The sequence below is a fragment of the Leuresthes tenuis genome, unplaced genomic scaffold (genome assembly GCF_036924035.1).
Source record: "Leuresthes tenuis unplaced genomic scaffold, fLeuTen1.0.hap1 SCAF_18, whole genome shotgun sequence".
Taxonomy (NCBI): Eukaryota; Metazoa; Chordata; class Actinopteri; order Atheriniformes; family Atherinopsidae; genus Leuresthes; species Leuresthes tenuis.
The window spans coordinates 11,029,708-11,053,566 of NW_027325372.1; the positions used below are offsets into that span (position 1 = coordinate 11,029,708).

General features: G+C 41.5%; 1 protein-coding gene across 9 annotated transcripts in view; it reads left to right on the top strand.

Annotated features, from left to right (window-relative positions):
- LOC140274824 (focal adhesion kinase 1-like) overlaps positions 1-23,859 on the top strand; it is a 55,952-nt gene that overhangs the window by 22,707 nt on the left and 9,386 nt on the right. For 4 of the 9 annotated variants that reach the window (XM_072370192.1, XM_072370191.1, XM_072370193.1 and 1 more), the window contains 22 exons: positions 1,436-1,523; positions 1,750-1,829; positions 2,077-2,139; positions 3,705-3,759; positions 8,948-9,088; positions 9,332-9,409; positions 9,533-9,640; positions 10,332-10,449; positions 10,965-10,995; positions 12,364-12,428; positions 14,692-14,709; positions 17,072-17,128; positions 18,045-18,065; positions 19,595-19,692; positions 19,828-19,912; positions 20,002-20,102; positions 20,205-20,320; positions 20,974-21,074; positions 21,351-21,645; positions 22,280-22,391; positions 22,489-22,563; positions 23,553-23,651. In XM_072370192.1, the coding sequence (XP_072226293.1) occupies positions 1,436-1,523; positions 1,750-1,829; positions 2,077-2,139; positions 3,705-3,759; positions 8,948-9,088; positions 9,332-9,409; positions 9,533-9,640; positions 10,332-10,449; positions 10,965-10,995; positions 12,364-12,428; positions 14,692-14,709; positions 17,072-17,128; positions 18,045-18,065; positions 19,595-19,692; positions 19,828-19,912; positions 20,002-20,102; positions 20,205-20,320; positions 20,974-21,074; positions 21,351-21,645; positions 22,280-22,391; positions 22,489-22,563; positions 23,553-23,651 (2,005 nt within the window). Of the gene's footprint in view, positions 1-1,435; positions 1,524-1,749; positions 1,830-2,076; positions 2,140-3,704; positions 3,760-8,947; positions 9,089-9,331; positions 9,410-9,532; positions 9,641-10,331; positions 10,450-10,964; positions 10,996-12,363; positions 12,429-12,651; positions 12,781-14,691; positions 14,710-16,520; positions 16,986-17,071; positions 17,129-18,044; positions 18,066-19,594; positions 19,693-19,827; positions 19,913-20,001; positions 20,103-20,204; positions 20,321-20,973; positions 21,075-21,350; positions 21,646-22,279; positions 22,392-22,488; positions 22,564-23,552; positions 23,652-23,859 lie in introns of those variants that run through there. The other 5 variants (XM_072370189.1, XM_072370188.1, XM_072370190.1 and 2 more) reach the window with 5 other exon arrangements.

The following is a 23,859-nucleotide window of genomic DNA, read 5'->3' on the forward strand; positions in this document are numbered from 1 at the left end:
CTGAATGGAAGCAGATGTATGCCAGCAGGTTTTAATTGTGCCCTCAGCTTCTGCCATGTAGACTCAACTGAGATCTGTTCACCAGTCTCTGTCATGACGAGTTAAAGCGTCACACGTGTACAGGAAACAGCATATACCAACATGCAACATTCAATTAAAGCTCTGTTTGAAATGTTCTTCTCTGTCCAATCTAACTCTTGTCACCTCTTCTCTTTGTTATTGTGCAAAACCAACCAAACTTCCCCAGATTAGAAAAAGCCCTAAAAGTTATTTGCCACTGTGGTAGATGATGAGCTTAACTTGAAATTTTAAAGATAATACGATTCTTTAACATCAGTTCGGGCCTGAATGTCTTTAACAAGCACACGCTCTCTTAGGAGAACTAAGCCTACGCTTTCTAAACAGTTCCCTGTTTTCATTTGACATGACTTATTTGGCCTCGTAAATTTAGTCCAAGTCACTGTTTCCCCAAACAGCCAGCATAAGCAGTCGGCTGTTTTGTTCTCCAAAGTAGCTGCTGTGATTTATTTCAAACAGCGTCATGAAAGAATGGTGTGACCCGTCTGTTTGGTGGGGCAGCGTGGCTGAGCTGGCTGGGCAGTTTGGATGCATATATTACATTTATTGTGGCCGTCTTGGTGCTGATGCTAAAGTGAGGAGGAGACCTTTTGCTCTGTGGACATAAAGAGAAAAAGAGAGAATCGGATGACGGCTTTGTCTGACTAAGTCAACAACTCTCTCTGGGTGTCTGTCTTTCTCTGCACCCATTTTACAATCACTTGACTTAATTGCAGTTTTTTTTTGTGCCTTACATCCTCTTTCTTGTGATCACCTGCAAATCTCATAAATCAAAACTCGCATCAATGTGAGACATTTTTTCTGTTTTCAGAGAAAAAAAAGTTTGAATTTGATGACAGCAACATGTCTCAGAAGAGTTGGAACTGAATCATGTTTAACACTGTGTGGGCATCCCCTCTTATTTTAAATGCACTCTGTACACGTCTGGGGACTCAGGAGCCCGGTTACTGGACCTCTGGGGGAGGAACTTTGTCTTGATTACTGGTTTCTAGCTGCTCAACAGTCCTGAGTCATCCTGGTCATATTTTGCTTAACTTTCATATGCATTTTTTTTTACTGATTCTTGAACTTACATCTGAGTAATTTTGCCTCTTAATACTTAATCTTATTATTGACTGACCTTTGAAATTATTCATTAAATTGGCCCATGTCTTTATTCATGTACAAAATGAATTAGCCCGATGGTACATGTTAACTATTCAGTGCAAAGCTGGTAGCTCAAGCTATGCCCGCAGCAAAATGTTTTGTGCCAGTAAGACTTGTCCCAGGATTCAGGCTTCAGCTGCTAGCTTTTGTGCTGTTAAGTTTGGGGAAAACATCCTCCTTCACCTTATTGTCTTCTTTCTCTTCTCTATAGGTATGAGCTAAGGATCCGGTATCTACCAAAGGGCTTTGTGCAGCAGTTTACAGAAGACAAACCAACGCTCAATTACTTCTACCACCAGGTACAAACACAAGCAGATATATAAACACACAGAGGCACCCAGACACTCATTCTCTGCCAGCTGCCAGCATTGAGACATATGGCAGTGCTGCAGGACTGTTCCTGTTTGTCTTTGGATCATTTAGGTCAGTAGGACTGCATGTGGTTTCCTGCCTTTGAGATAGATGGCGTGTCCTTTGGTGTAGACGATTAAAGGTACCTTAACTTTTATCTGCGGTGTGTTCCAGGTGAAGAATGACTACATGACACAGATTGGTGATCAGGTGGAACAAGACATAGCTCTCAAGTTGGGCTGTCTAGAAATCAGGTGAAACATGCTCACAGTGCTTCCTGGTGATTGAATTTTCTGCTTTTCTTTTATTTCTTACCATCTCTCTGTCTCACAGCTACACTACTAACTCATGACAGCATGTTTGTTAGTCAGTATTTAAAGCTACGGCTATTTCTTTTTTCAGATATAGTTAAAGTATAGCTTGTCTTTTGTATTATGTACAGACAGGAAAACAAGATGACACTTAATGTCCATGGTAATCTAACCTCGCTCTCATTTCCAGGAGGTTCTTCAAAGAGATGAGAGGAAACGCTCTGGACAAGAAATCCAACTACGAACTACTCGAGTAAGTATTTAGTTTTACGAGCAAAGAGCAGCAGTAGTACATGTCAGTGTGGTTTGGCACTTCCACTCCGGCTCCCAGCCTTTCCTGCACTGCAGTGCTCCTTAATCACACCCATGCTCTGCTGTACCTGTTTTGTAACCAGCAATCAGGGTTATAAATATCAGGAAAATAACATAGTATTGACTGTTGGTCCATGCTTTTCCTAGAAGACTGGATAGGTGTTAACCAGTTCTGTAGATTTAAGGTTATGAAGAACTCGATGCTTAGACAACAGTGTGGGAACACTAAGTCTGCACATGGGTACAGTTCAGCTGTGGTTTGACATGTTGTTAAAGGAGAGACTTTTCAGACAGGTCTTTGCTCTCTTGTGTTTTTGTCCATGTGTTGTCCCACTTTTGGCTCTTTGATTGGTGACCGTCAATGAAGAATGAACTAACTGAGGTCTAAATGAGGCTTGGCTCCAACATGGTCTGAGTCTAATGAGCTTCCTCTGTCTATTGAAGTCTTTCTTTCTGACTGTCAGCCTAACGAGCTCTCCATTTATCTGAGAAGAATTCCCACTGTCTCTCCACTACTATTGTTTGTCCCTTTGTGCTCTCCTCCTGTGTTGTTCCTCTTCTTCTTTTTTTTTTTTTGTCTCTAACTCCCCTCGCGTCTCTCTGTTGATTGGAAGAAGATGTTGTTTCATGCGTATTTTAAACTCTGCGGGAGAGTAGAGAGAAAGTGCTGTTAGGGCTTTGATGCAGCAAACTCACAGCTGACATTCACAACCAGAAGTTCCCGTTGCATTGTTGGTGTCGTACGGCACTGAAGTTGGCCCTTGCATGTCGGCGATCTGCCGGCTTTCGCTTTGGGAACCAGCGCAGTGCGTTTAGTCAGTGCCTGTTCCCTGACATCAACGTCGTTATATAATTTCTGAAACTCTTTGTACTTTTTGCTGTTCCTCTTATAGACTTTTCTGGTTTTGAACCCTTTTTGTGTACACACTGCCAGACGGCACCGAATGAACTGATTCACGTCCTTTTTGAGAAATTTGATCAATTCAGCAAACTACTACAACGTGACTGTGATTTTGATTCTAGATTGAACTTTTGTTGGAGAAACATGAAGCAGAAAGGATGACGTAACCCGACAGTCGCTTACTCGCTCTCTCCTCACTCTTCCTCTCCTCCTCTCCCAGGACTCTTCTTTTCCTCAGAGGAGTATGAGTCATTAGTTAGCTTCCTGTTATAGCTCTGCACATCATTCTTTGTCTCTGCGGTTTCCCGTTTTCTACTCATCCCCGCCTGTCTTCATCTCTCCCCTTCCTCCCTTTCTGCTTTTCTTCAATCCCATCTCTTACAAGGAGCTTTGTAGTCAGCACTTAGTCCCAGCTTTCTGTTTCTGTTCAGCTTTCTGTTTGCCAAGCTGTATCTGTCTGGAGCTGTTGTTTGTAATATCTCAGCGGAGGAAAAGCAGGCTGCTGAGATCAGATAAAAAGAGAAGTGCTTGCCAATTAACATTCCTCAGAGTAATTACAGCATGATACACATTCTGATCTCTATCTCTTCTTGTTTCCCTTTCAGGAAAGATGTTGGTTTGAGGCGTTTTTTCCCAAAAGAACTGTTGGACTCGGTCAAGGTAAGATGATGAGTCCTTGTGGAAAGAAGTCAATGTTATTATTCCCAAAGTTTCCCGAATGAACACCATGTTCTTCTTTTGTTTTCAAAATATTTGTGTAAGAAATAATGCAAAAGTTTATGGTCAATGGTTATGGTTTCTTACTTAAGAAGTGCACTGTCAGCACTCAGCAGCTTGTATTGCAGGGCTCCATCTGCTCCTATGGAGCAGCTCAGTTACCAAAGTGGTCTTATAGGCAGCTCTCCAGTGTAAAGGCCAGTCCAAGGCTCACTAACATCGAGTCGTAATGTTGGACAACCAACCAGTGAAGGTTAGATGAATGCAGAAAAAAAGAACTCAAGGAAGTCCATCATACATAGTTTCCAGAGTGTAATAGATGATATTTTCAATAGTTAAAAAGCTCATTTTACCTTCAGACATGATGAGTTATCATGTTACCTTCATAGAAAGTTTCCACAGTTACTGAAACTCAGAATATCAGACCCAGGTAGGCAGTGAGGATCTGCTGAGCTCTTTCAGGGAATGAAAGAGTTCCATAAAGCAGAGTGTATTCTGGACAGTACTTTTAGATTTACCATTTCTTCGATGTCAAGGTTTGAACTGCGTATAGATATAAAACCATTATATATAAAACCACAACCACGACTGTTTTCATACTCAACTATTTAAGCATTTCGCTCAGTTGAAGAATTATCAGTCAATCATCAAAGTTTACTTTGAAGTGTGTAAGGAACTGTTCCGTTTAGATGGTTATATTCGATAAATAAACGTGTAAATTTAAATAAGCGGGTCACCTTTAGAACAAAAGATGTTGCGTTGAGGCTGATTTTGCTTGTGTCTGTTGTTGTCTGTCAATGATGAATTTACGGCACACGTTTATGGGGAGGATCTTGGGTTGTGTGCGAGTATTAAAGGCTCAGTGACCCGAAAAGGTCTTGATGTCAGCAGGCGGGCAGACAGATGCTCTGCAGAGGGAGAAGCACCGCGATTGTGCATGCTCGTGTTTGTATATTGTGTGTGTGTGCGACCCTCAGGTCATGGTTAAACCCACTCTCGCTTTGCAACAATGAAGAGGGAGGGGGAGGCGTCAATGTGCCTCTCCTTCTGTGTGCCCCCCCCACTCTGTCTGTCAAGCCCTGCTGACTCCCCTCTCATCAGCTGCCACTTTACCTCCTTTTCTCCCCTCTCTTCTCCTTCCTTTGCTAACATCATTCTGTCCCTTGAAGGCTGTTTAAAGACCGCAGAGTGAAACACACACACACGCATTCAGATATTTAATAAACTGAAGAATCTGACACGATTTAAGACACCTGGACTCATGTTAGGTGTAAGATGTAACTTATTTTGATCATTTCAGAGTATTTGATACATGAACAGTTAGATTAATGTAAAGTCAGAGTAGAATGAGTGCTGGCTATTTGCTTTATGTTCAGATTGTGAGTATATATGTATAGAGGATAGATGATTTAATGTTTGATAGAAAAACTTGCTTTTCAATAGATTGATAAATGTAATTTTGTGTTTTGGGCTGTGGGTAGCACTAAACTTGCAGTCTGAGGACCTTTTTGTAGCCCTGCGGGTTGGTCTTCAAATGTTTGATCAGCTGATCTATGATGGAAACAAAAGTTACCTGCAGCACATGCCCAGCTGACCGTTTCTGTCTTTAGAACATTTTGTGGGTGTTATTTGTTTAGTCTTTGTAAAGAAGAAAGTTTGAAAAAGAAAAAAGTCAAGTAAATTCTTAAAACATCAATTTGCACCCTAACCGCCTTCGAATTACAGAAGACAAAGAAAAGCTCCAAATCCACAGATTTGACAAGCTGGAAGGAGGAAATGTTTAGTATTTTGGTGTGATGGAAATGGCTGAAAGAGATTTTGAAGAAATTGCTAATTAGCTTCTTTATAATCACCTAATTGAATGACCTGTTACTAATTGTTGCTGCTCTCATGCATCACATCATATTTTCAGGTTATGGTATCAAAAGCAGTTGTGGTAGATTAGAATCTACATTTCTGCTGCTCTTTCTGGCGCACACATGTGCAATTACGCACGTGTGTGTGTGTGTGCGTGTGTGCGTGCGTGTGTGCGTGTGTGTGTGTGTGTGTGTGTGTGTGTGTGTGTCGGAGAGAGCACAGCTGTCATTTACGTGTCTGTTGTTCACTCCGGTGAAAGAGAACGGTAGTCATTTAATGGGATTATTCCCCTTCAATGGACTCTACTTGTACACACACACACACACACATATATAAAACCCAGAGCAGATGGCTGTGGTAATAAACAGTGACTGATGTTAGCTGTTATAAAGAGCAGAGTCTGTTCATTCGTATCGACAGGCTGGGCAGCAGGTTTAGTGAAACTGACCTTTGAATATCAAAGCTTGAACCAGCCCCAGCTTGATTTGACAAGCCGTGTCAGATAAATAGCATATTGAATTGCTGTCACCCTAGATTAAAGGGGACTTACTTTTCTTCTTCTTATTGTTATATACTCAGCGTGTTTACATGATGAGATTAACTCGATTATAGCTATAGTTGGGTTATGCTCCTTATCTGAGCAAGGGTAATTATCCTTTGTTACATGGCGGTGAATGTATCGAATCACTGGCACACAGCATGTCATACCCCGGTACGATAGGTGGCGCTGTACCCATTTCAACTATCGCTAATAGATCCACTTCCGGTTAACGTCTTCAACACCAACAACAACAAACTCAGGCTACGTCCCTCCACATTTGTGATGAGCGTGGTTATGGCACAAAGGCGATGCACAGCGGTGCATTCTCCATCGCGTTGTTTTTTCTTTCCGAAGGCGGCGGCAACAACAACAACAGTAATATCGTCTCCTTCGACTTCCGGGTGACGATCCCTGCAAAAAATCTCGAGCATGCGCAGAACGCTTAATCCGATCCACTGTCGTCTACATGCACCTTCAGTGTACATTTGGATCGAGTTATCTCGGGGTCTTAATCCGATCACGAGTAACCCGATCCAATCTACATGATCTGAATAACTCAGTCTTATTGTAATTTAGCCATTAATTTGATCCGATGGCACTCATGTAACCCCACTGACTGTGATGAGTCACAATATTAAAACCTCCTGCCTCCAAAATAAGTCCTCAGAGCCTGTGGTGTCTGGCACCAGGACACTGGGACCAGATGCTTTGGATCCTTGGGTTTACTCTGGTCCATCACATAGGGGAAGCTGGGTTGATAACTTGGGCTTTTTGTCACGTTCCTTGAGATGTTTCTGGACAGTCATTTACTGTGTAGCAGGGAGTTTTGTCCTTCTGCAGGAGGCTGCTGTTTTAATCAGGCTTGAAGCGAGACCCAAACCACGAGATGTAGCCTGGAACAATAAGAGGCCTATGTGATGGCAGACTTATACACCTTAGACAAACTTTTCTCAACATCTCGCTGTAAGAGAAGGGAGATTGTTGATGCCTGACATGTGAACATATGAATCCTGCCAGACTTTGAGCTGATGACCAAGCATCACAAGTAGATCAGAAGAAAGTGTCAATCTGGTGATGAAGGAGCGCGGATGGCCATTAGTGAGGCCACTAAACAATGGCTTGTGAAGGAAAACATTGTTCTGGATTCACAAGACAAAATTAAAGTGTCAGTGGTGGAAGAATTTGGCACAATAATCATTTTTCTCTATTATTTCAGTGTTCTAATCACTGGAAACCAAATTGTAACTGTAAAAAGAAATTGGATTGATATCCTCATCCTGTTGATTTGTGTAAAACGAAGCCAATGTTCTTTCACCTGCGAGTGCTTTAATGTTCTGCCTGATCAGTACAAGTAAGCGTGATTGTTGAAAGTAGACTCGTTTATCCTTAGTCAAATGTGGCTGTTGTGACTAAAAGCCGTTTGATGAATTCAAACTAAAAATGTAACTTCAAACTGCTTGAACATGTCGCTTTAAAGTCCTGGAACACACAGATATGGTGTTCTCACTGGGATTTTTCTTAATTGGTAGAGTGTAACTGGTCAGCCTGTTGCTATGCTTCCTCTCAGTAAGGGTGGACAATTTGGAGGAACAGTACAGTACCTTTGTCTGTCTGCTTGTGTGTGCGTTTGTGCAGGAATTCGAGGAATTAAACCAGCAATCCTATCTGGAACATGAAGATAGGAAGAACACATGTGCATTTTATTCTATGATCATAAGAGCATTATGACATCTGTCCCTGTTGACACATAACCACACAGGGATGTTGCAGGGAAGTGTGTGTGTAGATCTGTTGATTCCCTCGGGCTTAGCGAGTCGACAGCTGGCTGGCCGGGCTCTGTGATGCTTAAAATTCAGTTGAGAAATGACTGCCTTTACACAGTTTACAGATGAATAATGAAAAGTAGTGATGGGAGAAGCTCATCGCATTATTCAACACTATATAAGGTCAAAATGTTAGAAATTCACTCCTTATAATGTTTTATTGGTTGGCCTCCCCAAATTAATCTGTCAGCTTTCCTGGTCATAACCGCATTGTGCTGTCCTTTTTCTTTTTAACCCTGGTCCATCTTCACATAAATCCTCTTTAATCTTTATCTTAATCCATACATTGAGAACAGTTTGCAGTTGACCTCTCATTACTTGGGCTTGTTCAGTGTGTAATTTCAAACTGTGTGAGTGTACAGAACTTTTTTAGATTGCATGTGTGTGTGTGCTTGTGTGTAACGGTGTTGTCCATCTTCATTTCTAGTGCGATAAAGAATACGGAGGATTATAAATGAAAGTGTTCCTGTAGGATATTCCTTCCCATCTGTCTGCTCTGTGGTGATCTGTAATCGGAAAAAGATTTTTTTTAGGTCAACGCCGTAGGTCACTCTGAGACGCTGTGCGTATTATTTACAGTATAGTGAAATGCTGCTTACACTTAAGATGAATGTGCCGACTCCTGGATGTTTAATTGAGTGACCAGCAGTGTCAGAGTGTCTTTGTTGGGGTATTGATCTGAAGTGAGAATGAAGCACTGAGGTCAGTTTAACAGGAAACAGAGTGGACTATTAGTCAATCAATATCTTTTAGTGTTAGTCATTGTGTGCCCACTCACATATGCCGAAAATACACACACATCCCACCTCCACTTCCTCTCCCCAGCCACAGATGTTTTTGCAACAGCACGCTGAAGACATCCTTAAAAAGTCTTTCTTTGTCCCCTCTCGATTCCCCCTTTTGTCTCCAGGCTAAAACTCTTCGTAAGTTGATTCAGCAGACCTTCAAACAGGTAGCCAATCTAGACGATGAGCAGTGCATCCTGAAGTTCTTGGAGATACTGGCACCGATCTACCGCTATGACAAGGAGTTCTTCAAATGCGCCCTCGGGGTTGGTTTCCTCCATTCTTTCCTCTGCTCTTCCCCATAGCTGTAGTGTGCCCTGATGTGCTGCCGAGGTTCACGATCACTGTGTGAGGTTGACCCCTTTTGGTGGCAGCGGGTCCTGCATGCATCCAACATGTGATCCTTTCCTGTCTCCCTTTTCCAATTTGTTTAATTCTTAGTTGCTTGATATTTTTGCTTATGCTCTTGTCTCTTTTTGAATATCATCTTTTTTTATGCTCTCTAACAGTCCAGTTGGGTGATCCAGGTGGAGTTAGCCATTGGGCCAGAAGAAGGCATCAGTTACCTCACTGATAAGGGATCTACGGTAAGTTTCTACCAACAATAAAAAGGAAAAAACTAAGCTAAATCAAAGAATAATACAAAAATAGCTGGTATAATTAAGATGTTTTAGCTATCATATATTTCATGTGTCCCTCTTTGTCTCCAGCCCACACATTTAGCTAACTTTAACCAAGTCCAGTCCATCCAGTACTCGGCTATGGAGGAGAAAGACAGGAAAGGCATGCTACAGCTGAATGTAGCCGGAGCTGCTGAGGTACTAATACACCACTGTCTGTCTGGAAGGGCAAAACCTGTCCTCATGGCATAAAGATTTTTATTGAACCTGACTGTCTTGAATTTAGCAACAGAGGAGGTGGACTTTTGCTTTTCTCTTCATGAAAGCAATCGTAAAAGTACCTGCATGAGACTGTGGTTAGTTTCTGCAGTTTGTGCCCGATAGAGTGAAGATGACAATGTAAATGGAGAAAGTTAATTTGTACTGTACCTCAGCTGTTTCTACAAAAATGTTCTGTCGTCCTGTCTAGTCTGGAAGTAGACTTCTCAGTAATAAGCAGAATACTACGAGTCATACCAAGCTTTTTTTCCTTCATGTGCTTGACACTGGCCTCTAGTGGGTATTTATTTTGTCCGTTTTGGTGCGTAACTCTCTCTAAGGTGGACACAGGAATGAACTAATAGTTTCTATGTTCAGAATCCACACACCGACGCATGGTTTCATGACACACATTGATTAAACAATGGGATCTTTATTGGATTATGGTAGTATTGGATTTAAAGACAGACACAAGTGCTGTGTGGGAGAGAGGCGTTTACTCTGACGTAAGCTGGAAACATCCACAGGCTTGTTGTGTATTGATTGTTTGCGTATGCGTGCCCCTTTGGAGATAATAGCTCTCTGTTACAGGCCTGTTACTGAGTGCATGTGTTTGTGTGAATGTATGCAGCCTCTCACGGTTACGACAGCATCGCTCACCACCACAGAAAACTTAGCCGACTTGATTGACGGTTACTGTCGGCTCGTCTCCATGGAAACCCACTCCTTCATTGTGAGAGGTCAGAAAGGTACAGTGCAAATTTGGATCCCCCCCTCCTTTTTTTCTGTCCTGCCCTGGATCATTCAGAAACTTTCAGTGCTGTACACACATGCATATCTTCATCATAATTTATTATATTTAAGCATGATTACAGTGAAACATTCTGCAAAGGGTCACAGTGTGTTTTTAACTTTAAAGTTGGGCTGTTGTCTTCTACTCTCTGATAATGGCGTTAATTGCACGGAGCTCTTTCTGTGCAGTAGTTTCCTTTTAACTGCATTTAAACAACTGCAAAAATATAACAAAAGCAAGAGATTCTTGCTGTTGTGACATAATTGACACCATAAATAATCTATGGTTGGTTATCTTTATTATTATTATTATTAATTGTTTATCACACACATTCTAGTTTTACTTTCCTCTTGATGCACCTTATCCTTTGTTATGTACAGTAACTCTGTTTTTACCAGTGCAGGTTACAAAGAGTGATTATCCACGGTCAGTTCATGTTTTTTAACTACAGTTTATTTTTTTGTCCTCTAGAGGGAGAGAGAGCGCTGCCTTCCATCCCTAAGTAAGTACACTCTGTTTAATGCCGCCAAAGTTTATGAACCGGCTTATGTCAGAGCTGTAAATCAGCAGATTAGCGATGTTTTTTAAAATATTTTTGTACACAAAGATTATATCTCCGCTATGTGAGGTAATTAACTGGTGGGTTTATTTGTCCAACAGTCTTTAGAAGTTTAATTCCCTGTCGTAAAAGTTCGACAGGAAAAGCAAAGACTCGTAATTCTGCCAGATTAACAAAAATGGTAATCAGTCGTTCAGTCTGTGGTCATGCGTCACTCAGAGTCTGAGCGCAGCTCTGCTAAGAAAATGAAAGCGGTCAGTCTCCTCGTCACTACCTGAGGAATCCCTGACGTCAGAGTTCCTCTGTTTAAGCAGCCCAGAGTTTTATATTAAGTTCCTGTTTTACAGAAAAAGAGCATTTTGACACTTTTATCTGGAAATCCTGTGAACATTTGTAAAGTAAAACCTTCATTTTTTTGCCCAGTGAATGAGAGTAAAATGAGTAAAATGTCTGTCATTTCAAACCATTTGCAAGAATTTCACAATAGGAACAGAACTGATTTATCAGAGCACTAAATGTACAGTGGATGATGTAATTCACAAGTTCTTTTATGCTTTTTCTTCAACTGTTTTCCTGAAATAATAAAAAAAATAATAATAAAAAAAATACATAAAATCCTCAGTGATATGTTGAGCTCGTGCTTTTTGGATTTAATGTAGAATCTGATTTGATTTGTTTTTATTTCCGTTTTACAGACTTCCTTTGGGAGCAGGGTTGTAGTTTCACAACATAGAGTTCATTATTATTGTTCATCTGCAGGATTTGAAGCCTGGGCGATGGTGTGCGGCCTTATTGTCAGATGTTTAGATTCAAACACCGACCGTTTTGCTTACTTTTCAACTCAAATCTCTCCCTCACTCTGTGGTCAAATAAGGAGATAAGTTTAGGAGCCAAATATTTTCCACTTAGGGTTTTTAAACACTCTGCTAGTCTCCTCCTCTCACTCGCTTTGCTCTCTTCCTCTCTTTTCCCTCTGCCTGTCACGGTCTGTGATGTAAAGATAGTCGTAGAGCTCAGCTGACACAGAAAAAGAATCTGTGGCGAAGGGAGAAGCATAATAGAAACAGTAAGGACTAGTCTGGAGATGGTGCCAGACGTGGTCGCTTCTTTTCCATTTTGGAGAGCCTCGTGCGCGTGTCAACAGCACGTTTCTGCCGTTTAACGTCCTGTTTTTATAAGATTACAGTTGCAGTTGTGTGTGTTCAGGAGACATTCATTTAGTTTGGTGTTTTTCACGTGATTTAAGGGTGCGTTAAACTGACTGTTAAATGTTGATTTGACTGATTTGTCCCCTTTTCTCTTCTTCTCTAGGCTGTCTAACAATGAGAAAAAGTTAGAAGCAGTCAGGAGTGGAGTGCGAGCGATCTCCGTCTCAGGTAAGAAACTGAATTCTGCTCACGAGTCTGTTAGCTTCCTAGGCTCCAGCCTTCTTTTCATTTCCTTCAACATCTGTTTTTTTTCCTCCTCTGTTGGGACTGCCTCTCCCTCTCTGTCGTCCCATCCTCTCTGTTCCAACTGTCTTTTGTTTACACCCTTTCCCCCCCGTTTTTCTCACATCTCTGTCTGCATTCACTCACATCCATTCACTCTTGTTTTTTCCTCTCGCTCTGTGGTCCTCTGCCCCCGCCCGATTGGCTGAAGATCTTGTGACATCTACACCTCCTAAGCCAACCAAGGCGCGGCGTTTCCTCCTCCCCTTTGTCTTCTGTTCCGATTCACCACCCAATGGTATCCTCTGCTCTCATTGGACAGTTGGTAGAGGAGCATGTCCACAAAATTGTGATGTGGCGGAGTAAAATTCCTGATCTGACCATCGTGGTTTCTGGGCATTAAAAAAACCAGAAAGAAAGATATAAACCATGTGTAGAGAATCTTCAGAAGAAGTAACTCACATTAATGATGGGAAGTAAATTAAAAATGCCATTATATGCAGTTTGTCTGTGTGTTATTTTAGTTTTCTTGAATGACTTAAAGTATCATTGTTTACTGTCAAAACATTTGGTCTATCTGGTAGCAGTTTTTGCGGGTTAAACCATTTAATCCGCCGCATCACAATCACCCTGATTTTGAAAGTGTGCTCTTCGGTACTAAACTGTCTTGTTCTTACTGTGTGCTGCTTTGCTTTGACTTCAGCCTCACACAATTTAACCACAATAGCAGGTTATGTGTAGCCATGGAAAGGCTCACTAAAAAGGCTGGAGCACACCTAAAAAAGACTGATTCAATTATAGCTTTCCTGAAAATGAGTAACCAGTTTTAACCTCCTATATGCGAGTATGATGGGGGGGGTTTCCTACCTGGTGTCTGCAGGTAGGCATGTTCCATTGTCGCAGAAGTAGTCTGCTCTGACAGAGTAAAATAGTTAGGTGTTTGCTCAGTCCATGACTTCCTGCTTAGATCACATCTTGTCTTATTGTTTCATGTGTTTTACGCCTGTAAAAGAGGTTGTTTATTCGTTAAAAGATCAAAGTTCAACCACCAAATGTTTGTCTTGTTAAAGTGAAGTAGAGTACCTGACATCTACCAGCTCAAAGATGTTGCTCTGCAGCTTTTAAACGCTCTACTGGAATCGTTTTGTTTATGAAAATCTAAGTGCATAGATGTTATTGGACGTTCAACCCGTACCAGAAGTTTCTCAGACTTTTCTACATATGTGTTTGCTGGGTGACTTCCTGAATGAGTCAGCGTATGACTTTGTCCCTCCAACTGTGGTTAAGGCAGCTGTCATCAGTAGTTAGCAGGACTGCTCAGAACAAGTAGTGAAGCTGGACAGGAGCTGTTTCTTTGTATGTATACATATAAAATGAATTGTTTTATTCTTTCAAAGTGAACCACTGTGTCTTAGATGATCTTAAAGCAGTAGTCTGATTTACATATGAGTATTTTGTTAAATTTAGCTGAAGCCGTGTCACTTATTCTATATTTCATGTCACTTAACAGAGAGTATCAGCCAGTGTTAATGCTAAAAGCACAGATAAAAAAGTTCGGTGAGGATCCAGCTCTGCTCACTGATCACTGATGTAAAATTTAGATGCACCCTCTGTGTGTCTGCTGAACATAGACTAACTCCACAGCCTGTTATACAACTAGGCCTGCAGATATTTGGACATGGCATAATGTGGATATTTCATCTATGAAACATCTGTGTGCTGATGACAGGTTTCAGACTTCAGTCAGTCATCACCTGCATTCGTGTTATGTTCATTTGTTCAGGTACATTTGAGGAAAAAATACTGATGACATAAATATATTACAGATGTGTTTTGGTTGCCAGCTGAAATCAGATGTGTGTCAGTGTCCACATATTTCCTGCCTTAACTGTACTTTAACAAGTCTACACTGCTGTTCAACAACTTTTTTTATTTATTGGTGTCTTCACAGCATTAATGGCAGTCAACCCAGCTTTTTTTTTTCACAGGAGTTTGTTTTTATAACATAAAGCTCGCTGAATGTTTGGCTGTGCAGATCCTGCAAGATCTCCCGTTTTAAGGCTTTTTATGCTCTAACCTCTCTTTTCTCTCTTGTCTCTCCTCCTCTTCTCTTCTCCGCTCTGCCCTTGACTTTACTCTCTTGCTGCCGTCTCTGTCTCTCATCGTCCTCTGCTGTCCTGTTTCCTGCATGCTCTCCTGGACCCTGCAGAAGATCTTAGCGGGGATGGTAAAGTTGCACCGTTGTTTATCGAACTCTCTGTTGTTCTTTCTTTCTTGTCCCGCCCCACCTACACAGTGCATTCTCCTGGGAAAGGACAGTGTGTGTGTTGAAGTAACACCGGTGCTTATCTGCTCATTTGTGCTCTGTGTTCTGTTAATACAGTATGGCTTAAAGGAAGCAGTTTGATTTCGAATGCATGGATTAATCACCAGTAACATTAACATTTGTTTATATCTAAAGGGTCATACTTTAGTATTGTGTTTTAAGATTATGTTTTAACCACAAGAAGTACAAAAAAAACCCAGAATTTGTCAATCAAGTAGTATTCCTCTTTAAGCAAACTTCTGCAAAGGTTTCCCTCTCTCCCCATGCTCAGACTTCACACACACACACACATTCACACATCCAAACACAAGGAAAAGCGTGCACTGGTGTGCTCTCTTGCATTCACGCTCGTGTGCACAGATTGAAGCAGGGAGAGGTTTGCTGGATTCAAAGTAAGTGCATTCCTGGCTATAATAGGCTAGCTGGATCGCACACACACACACACACACACGCTCTGCTGAAAGTAGAAATGGATAACTTGGAAATAGTCATTTCTTTGTTAGAAAATATCCAACACCACACAGAGCTGAACTTGCAGAATGGGGAAAACAGTCGCTCGCTCTGTAAAAACAAAAAGTATTTCTTATTGGAGTCCTTCATAGCAGTAAAAAGCTGAAACTGAACAGGAAATCAGGGAAGCAGTGTGTTAAGAATAATCTAAAATAGGTAAGCAGCTCTGCTGTTGGTAGAATGTGGTCAGTTTTTGTTTTTGTTCGGGCTCATACGGATATTTTTAGACATGCATTAATGGCTTTTCTTTCCTCATATAAAACAGAAATCAGACTTAGAGATGATTGAATAAAACTCAAGCCTCTTTTATTCAAAGTTAAAGTTTCTTTCACCTCTTCTCCAAAGTAACGTCGGTGACTACGTGTACAAGCACAGCATTATTCCTACGTCTCCCTTTATTCTAATGAGATCATTTTCTGATTGCTATGTTGGGTGCTCTTCACAAAGAGCACGGTGCGGGTGATGAGTCCCGCCGACGTTATGCCCCCGAACACCTCTGATATTTGCACCCATACAAAGTCATAACTTTAAAAAAACAACACATTACTTGGGTTTGTCCTTTACCCCAAAAGTGTGTCTTCTTCTCACCCACAGCTTTCCTCTTCTGCTGGAGCAGGTGATGCCAGATCTTGTAATTGAAACAAGTGACTTGGTTCTCAAAAAAAATGAAAAAAGCTCTATTATTATTATTATTATAACTGTGTAACTGTGGGGATGAAGGTCAGCTGTAGAGAGTTCTTTTAGTCTTCATTTATATGTTAATTCATTAATGTAGTTGTTTTTTTTTTGTTATCTCTTTGCATGAAGCAAGCATACTTGTTTCTTCCTCTGTTTTCAGTGTTGATGCTAAGCGAAGCTGACTGCCTCTAACAGTTTTACAGTTGCATTTACACTGACCACAATTCAGTGCATTATCCAGCCTGTCGAACTTAAGTGGCTGAACGACTCAACGGTAATTACTCGTTGGGCTGTTGAGACTTTTCTGGAGAAAATCAGTCACAGGCTTCAGGAAAGATTTCTCATAAATTTAGGGGACTCGTTCCCACAGAGCCTGATAAATTTCGAGCTGAGGGATGAGGGGAGCGCTCAGGACAGCAGATGTTTGACTCTTGTTTCCAACAGCTGAGTCTGCACACTGACTTTATTTTAAACACCACCATCTGGTTAGGATAGACTCGGCCCATCTTTTCCCTCTTTTTTTATTTTTTTTCCCAGCTGGCTCTGCTCTCTGCCTCCCCTATCTGTCCGATTCTTCACAGATTTGATCCTAATCGTTGCCATCTGCTCACATGACAGCTCGATTCATTCCCTCTCTGTTTCTCTTACACCTTTTTCAGTTCTCTCCTCTTTTGTGCTCTAGCTCTGGTTCTCTGTTTGTTTCTCATTTTTGCCTTGGTCTCTTCTGCTTTGCTTTGCTTCCACTCCTCCTCCACCACAGTTTAACTCCCTGCAATCCAGCTGCTCTCACACAGACAGATATTGACAACACATGCTCAGCTGACGCTCTCTGCCAAGTGTTTGTGTGTGAGAAAGAGGGCAGGAGGGAGAGAGGGACAGCAAGGAGCTACGTGGGTGTTACTTTGAGTAGGAGTTGCTGAAACTCTGTTAGCTTCTTGCTTCTTTCCAAGTTTCGTGTTGTTTTGTTTTTGGCGTTGGGCTTAAATCGTGTCCGTGAGTCATATTCTTTTCACATGTTTGTATGACTTGTCTGTTTTTTCTTGTGTTCTTACTTTGTTTGTATCTGACACTGCAGAGACCGATGACTATGCGGAGATAGTTGATGAAGAGGACACGTACACCATGCCCTCCAGTAAGTCCCTTTTAAATCCTCTTCTCTGCCTGACACTGATCAGCTAAATGAATTTGTTCTCATGAGATCAGCTGCGGTTGAACTGAACAGGATCGCTGGAACTAGCCATTCTCCCTGTTGCTGGTCTGTCAAATGCTTTCATCCTCAAGCGAACGTTTGTTTTTCTCCTGCTGTTTAATAATCAGCGTGGCGTGCGAGTCTTTTCCAAGATTCCCACTCACACAGCCAACCTTTAACCTTAGACTGGGAATGCAGCAGGTATCAAATTCAGGCCAGTTGCTTCATTTTGTATAAACAGTAAAGCAGGCTACAGATCATACGGTATACGCGTGGTTCAGGGAGACGCATGACATCTGTCAGATTCATTCATGTGTCCTTTAAAACCCAGAATATGCTGGTATGCTTGGCTGTAGTTCTGATAGTAACTGTGGCTTTTGTCCTGTGCTCCGATACTTTTAATGTGGATGTTTGGCCAGTGCAGAGTACTTATGTATTTAATTGCGTGGCCAACGTTTTAAATGGACTGAGTTCTCCTTTTCCTCCAGTCTTTTTCTGTCTTTCTCCTTTTTCCTTTGCTTGTCTGCCTTTATTTTTTTTTCTTGGTCTCTCTAGCTTAGCTTTTTTTGTCTCCTTCTTTCTTTAACTTCCTCTAATCAGACTCTCTGCAGACTTTTGACATATTTTCCACATGTGTTCATGTCATGTCTGCTGTGTGCGAATAAAAATGAAACCGTCAAATAAAAATAGGTTTAAAGCAAACTTACATTTTTAATCGTTCTATGGCAGCGTTTCAAATTATTGATTAACTAAATGTCTGATATGGTGTGTATGTTTTCTGAGCTTTTTTCAACCTCAAGCTGTCTGGCTCTCCCCTCTTCATATGTCTTTCTTCCTCTTTTTCCCACCGCCAACACAGTCAGCTATGGAGTAGTTGAAGGTAAAACTCCCTGCCTCTCTTTTTGTCCCAAAATGCCTTGAGTTTTTGTATTTTTTTTCTTTTCCAGACCCTTCCTCCATCTTTTTATACTTTAATCACAGGGAGTGCAAAAGCACGAGTTTTTCTTTGTTGGCATCACCCATTAGAGCCAGTAATGTGGGAGATAGTTGCTTAACTATCACCGATTTACATGTTTGAAGACTTCTCCGGAATCCCCCCCCCCCACTCACAAGTTTAATATTACTGGTCAAAGAAAATCTGCAAAGACTCAAGGTACCTCACACTGAGCTTGTCGTTTACTTGTGGTAGTCTTGTGTTTGTGGAGGTCATCCAGGTGAACTTGAGTGTTCGAACCGACATTGAGAGCTAACCCATAAACAAAACAAAGATGCTGCTTCTTCAAAGTCACTATTGGGAACATCATGGCTCTTTAAAACCTCCCGATTTGAACAACCTCACTCCATTTGTGTTGTTTATAGGCTTGGCTCTCGTTGCACCATCCTTTTTCCCCCAAAGCCTTTATTTATGATCATGGTTGTTTCAGATCTCTGTGGGTTTTTTTGTTATGTTTTAAAGAATTTTTAATTTCCTCAAAGTGTGTTTCAGGATGGATTAGTTGCAGTAAATCTTTTGTAATGGAATGTGTTTTGGTCACAGTTAAATTGGGCTTATGCGCTTTTAATAATTGTTAATGTAGGTTTTTTTTTTGTTTGCCACCTAAGTCACAATGGCGGCACTTTGTTTAGGCAATACACTCTTAAACTTTGATAGGATAAAGACCCCACAGTCAACTCCCTGTTTAAACCTCTTAAACCCAGTTTTTAGTGCCGTTGGTTGTCAGCTGATGCTGAGACATCTCTGTCGAAATGTTTCGTGACCTTTTCAACAAAACAGAAATGTCAATAGAAGATGAATGTCAAATTAAGTTAAAATGTCAAAGCATGTGGTTTTCTGTTGCAAAACTGAGCACTTTTGTTCAATTTCTTGTGGCTCAACTGGGTCTGATCATCAGTCAGAACATTACGCTGTGAGGACCTGCAGCCAGACGCAGGTGTTGTTTTAAAAATGGACTCATGACACTCCGACTGAAATCAACTCAATTAATCATTTCAATAAGAACTACTTGTGGTTCCCTGGAGTTGACAATGAGACTGGGCTTCACATGTTTTGAACCTTACATTTGGTTTTACTTTATTTTAGAGTGTGTTGCAGATTGCATGTCAGTTACATGTTAGTTTAGTCAAAGGTGATCCAGCAGTGGGTGGGGTTTATTTAAAAAGATGCCTGTTTGACTGGCAGGTATCTAAGTAGTGCATAAAAGTCTTTGCAAATTTGTCCGTGACAAAACGAATGACTTGTCATCGTCCGTGTATTTGTCCACGATCTGCTAAGCATCAACTGTGTGGTCGAAAAGAAGCATGTCAAAGGCGAAAGTGTTTTTCCAGCATCTCCAGTGTAAGGAGAAACGGCAGATGAATGAGCTTTAACTCACTTTTCCCACTTTTCTCTCTTCCTGTCCTCCTTCTCAGCCCGGGACTATGAGATCCAGAGGGACAGGATAGAGTTGGGTCGCTGCATTGGAGAGGGTCAGTTTGGCGATGTTCACCAAGGAGTCTACAACAGTCCAGTATGTGCAAATATACGCACATCATGTATAAACACTTCTGTCAAAGCAGAAAAATGTCATTTCTGCTACTGATTTCAACCCATTTAATGCTGCGATGTCAGTAATCTGTTAACTTGTGTTGGGTGTGTTATGCAGGACAAACCGCCGCTTCCTGTTGCCATTAAAACCTGTAAGAACTGTACCTCTGACAGCGTGAGAGAAAAGTTCCTTCAAGAAGCTTGTAAGACCTCACTCTGCCACTTTCTGCCACTGACACATTATCATTTCATAAGAGCCGAATGTCTTGAAATGCTTTTGCTTTTCCTGTAGTGACGATGCGTCAGTTCGACCACCCGCATATCGTTAAGCTGATCGGAGTGATCACAGAGAACCCCGTGTGGATCATCATGGAGCTGTGCACTCTTGGAGAGGTGTGTGTTTGAGGGGTGTTCTGCTTCTTGTTAGTCGTGGTAGCGGGTTCCAGAAAAGTGGAGCTCTGCATGTTTATGTCCCATCTTTCTGTCTGTCTGCAGCTGCGGTCGTTCCTTCAGGTGAGGAAGTACAGTCTCGACTTGGCCACGCTCATTCTGTTTGCCTACCAGCTCAGCACGGCACTGGCCTACCTGGAGAGCAAACGCTTCGTCCACAGGTACACACACACACACACACACACACACACACACACACGCACACACACACAAGCTTGCACACACTCACATCAGAAAATATTCATAGCCTTGTTGAGAAATGATATCAGCATCATAAACTAAATTTAGATAAATATTGTCTGTACTGCATGGGATATTTTACTTTTCATTAAACAAGACGATTTAAAGAGTTCTTATTTCTTCTATAATCTTCCACTGAGCTTTCACTGCCACCTTCAGTTTGTCTGCACTGTGTAATGGACGGCGTCCTTGGAGATGAGCAGTAAATTGAGATTTCTCATGAATTATCATTGTGTCACCAGTGAGCAGTTCAGTATTTCATAGCTCTGATTTTCACAACCATTTAGGGTAAAGTGTTGCAACGGGCCTCATGAAATAACTTCACCTGTTCTTAGTGTTTTTGATTTAGAAGGAACAAAGATAGATTGCAACACATGTTGCATAAATTTTACTTTAGAAATCCAGACTCTGAATTCCAGACACACAGAGAACATAAATGCAGCTTTAAGCCCAAATCCAGATGTTTCACTGTACGGTTCATGTCTCATACGCTCTGATAGATGTAAGAAATAGAGAAGTGACATACAGTATGCAGCAGGATTCAGGCCTCAGCACATCTGCTTATGTGTTACAGGGATATTGCAGCACGCAATGTGCTGGTCTCCTCTGTTGACTGCGTGATGCTTGGAGACTTTGGTCTGTCACGATACATGGAGGATAGCTCTTACTACAAAGGTAATTCCAGTCCAACTGACTCTTGTACAGATCAAATCTGATTTATTAGCAGTGTCAATACTCCCGGTTGGAGTTACTGCCTGTCGGTGTACCAGTGCTTTACCGCCATCTACTGGTGACATCAGTTCACATGCTACCAAATCAGGGCATTTCTCTAATTGAAATACACCAGCAACTTTATGACTGAACTTTAAATTTTATGTTGAGAACCTGACATCTTAACCCTGGAGCTAATGCTCCAATGTTTTAATGTATATCCATGTTTGTGTGTCTCAGCTTCTAAAGGCAAACTTCCTATTAAGTGGATGGCTCCTGAATCCATCAACTTCAGGAGATTCACCTCTGCCAGCGACGTGTGGATGTTCGGTGTGTGCATGTGGGAGATCTTGATGTACGGCATCAAGCCCTTCCAGGGCGTGAAGAACAACGACGTGATTGGCCGGATAGAAAATGGCGAGCGACTGGCTATGCCCCCCCAGTGTCCACCCACCCTCTACAGTTTGATGACCAAATGTTGGTCGTACGACCCGAGCAAGAGGCCCCGATTCACTGAACTCAAAACACAACTCAGGTAACAAGTTTTTTCAGCTGATGACCGTTATACTGATATCGTGATGTTCTATTACTAATACTCCAAGATATTTTTGATTGTTTTAGCTTTTAAAGTGTCCTTGTAGAATATTTTACAAATAAGTATACCAACTTAGTGTCATTTTTGTTGCAATTACTTGTTAAATTAAATAATAAACCCTGTTGTTAAAATTAAAGATCAAGAGTTTTCTTATTTATCGTAAGCGTTTTATCCTAAATGTCCCTGATATATAATGTTTGGTCTCAAAAGAGAACGTTCGTTTGAGGTCAACATTGAGAGTAAATCCCAAAATCTAACACAGGAAAACTGAGTCAGTCATTTACCAGCAGTTATGAGTGGGTGTAAATGTGCAGTGTAGAGCAATGAATGGGAATATGGTGCAAGGATTGGAGAAGGTTTCTAATGTCGAGGAAGCCTCTATCATAGTCTGTCCGTGCAGTTTTTAATACATGGCCAATTGTCAGCTCTTCTGGCATGTTTGATTTCACTTATTCTTTAAGAATGAAAACGTTTGAAGAGCTCATCTTATTTCTCTTTGACCTGCAGTCCAGCCGTCAGTGAGCAAGTACACTACTTAAAAATGTAAAAATGAATACATCTGTGATTTCTGTAGCACCATACTGGAGGAGGAGAAGCTTCAGCAAGAAGAGAGACTTCGAATGGAGATGAGGAGACAGGTCACTGTCTCCTGGGACTCTGGGGGCTCTGATGAAGCACCGCCTAAAGTAAGAGTCGATGATCTGTGACGATAGAGCGGCCTTTTTTAATCTGTTGTGTCACCATAGTAATGGCTAACCCCATCGTACTGACCTCTCTCTGTAGCCCAGTAGACCGGGTTACCCCAGTCCTCGCTCAAGTGAAGGCTTCTTCACCAGCCCCCAGCACAACCACTTCCCGGTAACTCCACACCACCAGTAACACACACACGGAAGCACACATCTGTAACAATGAGGAAACTGGGCTCCTGTCATTCACGGTGGCTGCAGCAGGATTTCCTCTTAAAACCAGCCAATCAGAATCTTCTTAAGGAATTCACTGCTTGTACTTGTTTCAGGGAGATGCTGAGCCTACTGAATATTTAAGAGTTGTCAGTATCTTTCCTACTCAAGCTGGTTGTCTGTTTTTAAAAAACTGATTCATATCTGTTATTCTGTAAGAATCTGATCTAATTATGAAAACGATATCAGTCTCTGAAAGTACCCACTTGTGCGCCATCATTCCAACAAAGGCCAACTCAGCAAACTTGCTATTAACGCTGAATTTACTCTGACTGAACGAAGTCTGACTGTCAGATGGATGCTGTCCGGCATGTGTCAAAGTCGGAGAGAGAAACGTGAAAGCAGACGAAATGAGGGAGACTTTGAGCGCCCTCATTCCTCTCCTCATAAACGGAGCAGACAGGAGGCATTTCCTGTAGCGCTAAAAGCCACTCACTCTTGGACACGCAGACACTCACAAATCAAAGCCATTCTTCAGTGCTCTTGTTCTCATCCTTATAAGGAGTTTGTGTATGATTAAACTGCTTTTTAAGTCCTTCATAATCATAGTTTAGAATCAGATCTGTACACTCTGGTATGTGTTACACACCAGAATGAGTTTTAGTCTATTTGAAGGATGTATAACAGCATCAAATCATTGCTGGAGATCAGAGAGTTTCTAACTGTTAATGTAATTTCTATGTAGTTCGCTGCTGGTTAAAAAGCACTCTCTGAAAAACAGTCTACACCACACATTTTTCATTAAAGTGCTCCTGTTTATTGTATGCAATCATATAAATGGTTGCAGTGTGGTAAAACAAGAGAGAGGAATCTTTATACTGTGTTCATTTCTAGTTGCTCGGATCCCCGTTTCTATTCTTATGTCTCTGTGTGTTTGTCCACTTCCAGCCATCAGCTCACGGTGGTGTTGGAGGCAGCTACCCTCCCTCTGATTCATGGAATCAGCACAGACCCGAACATACTGCACTGTGGAACCCAAACATAGAGGTGCACACACACACACACACACACTGAGTGGGAAATGTCACTTTTTGGGACATCTCTGGACTTCTGCTGAGCTCGCTCCTTCAATTTCAATATAGGTACTGGATGTTGCTCTGTCATTGTCCCTCAAAAATAGGAGCTGATTGCAGGGAATTGTAAAACTATCTAATTTGATGGCTTTATGATTTTTCCTGTGAGGTAATAAGAAAAT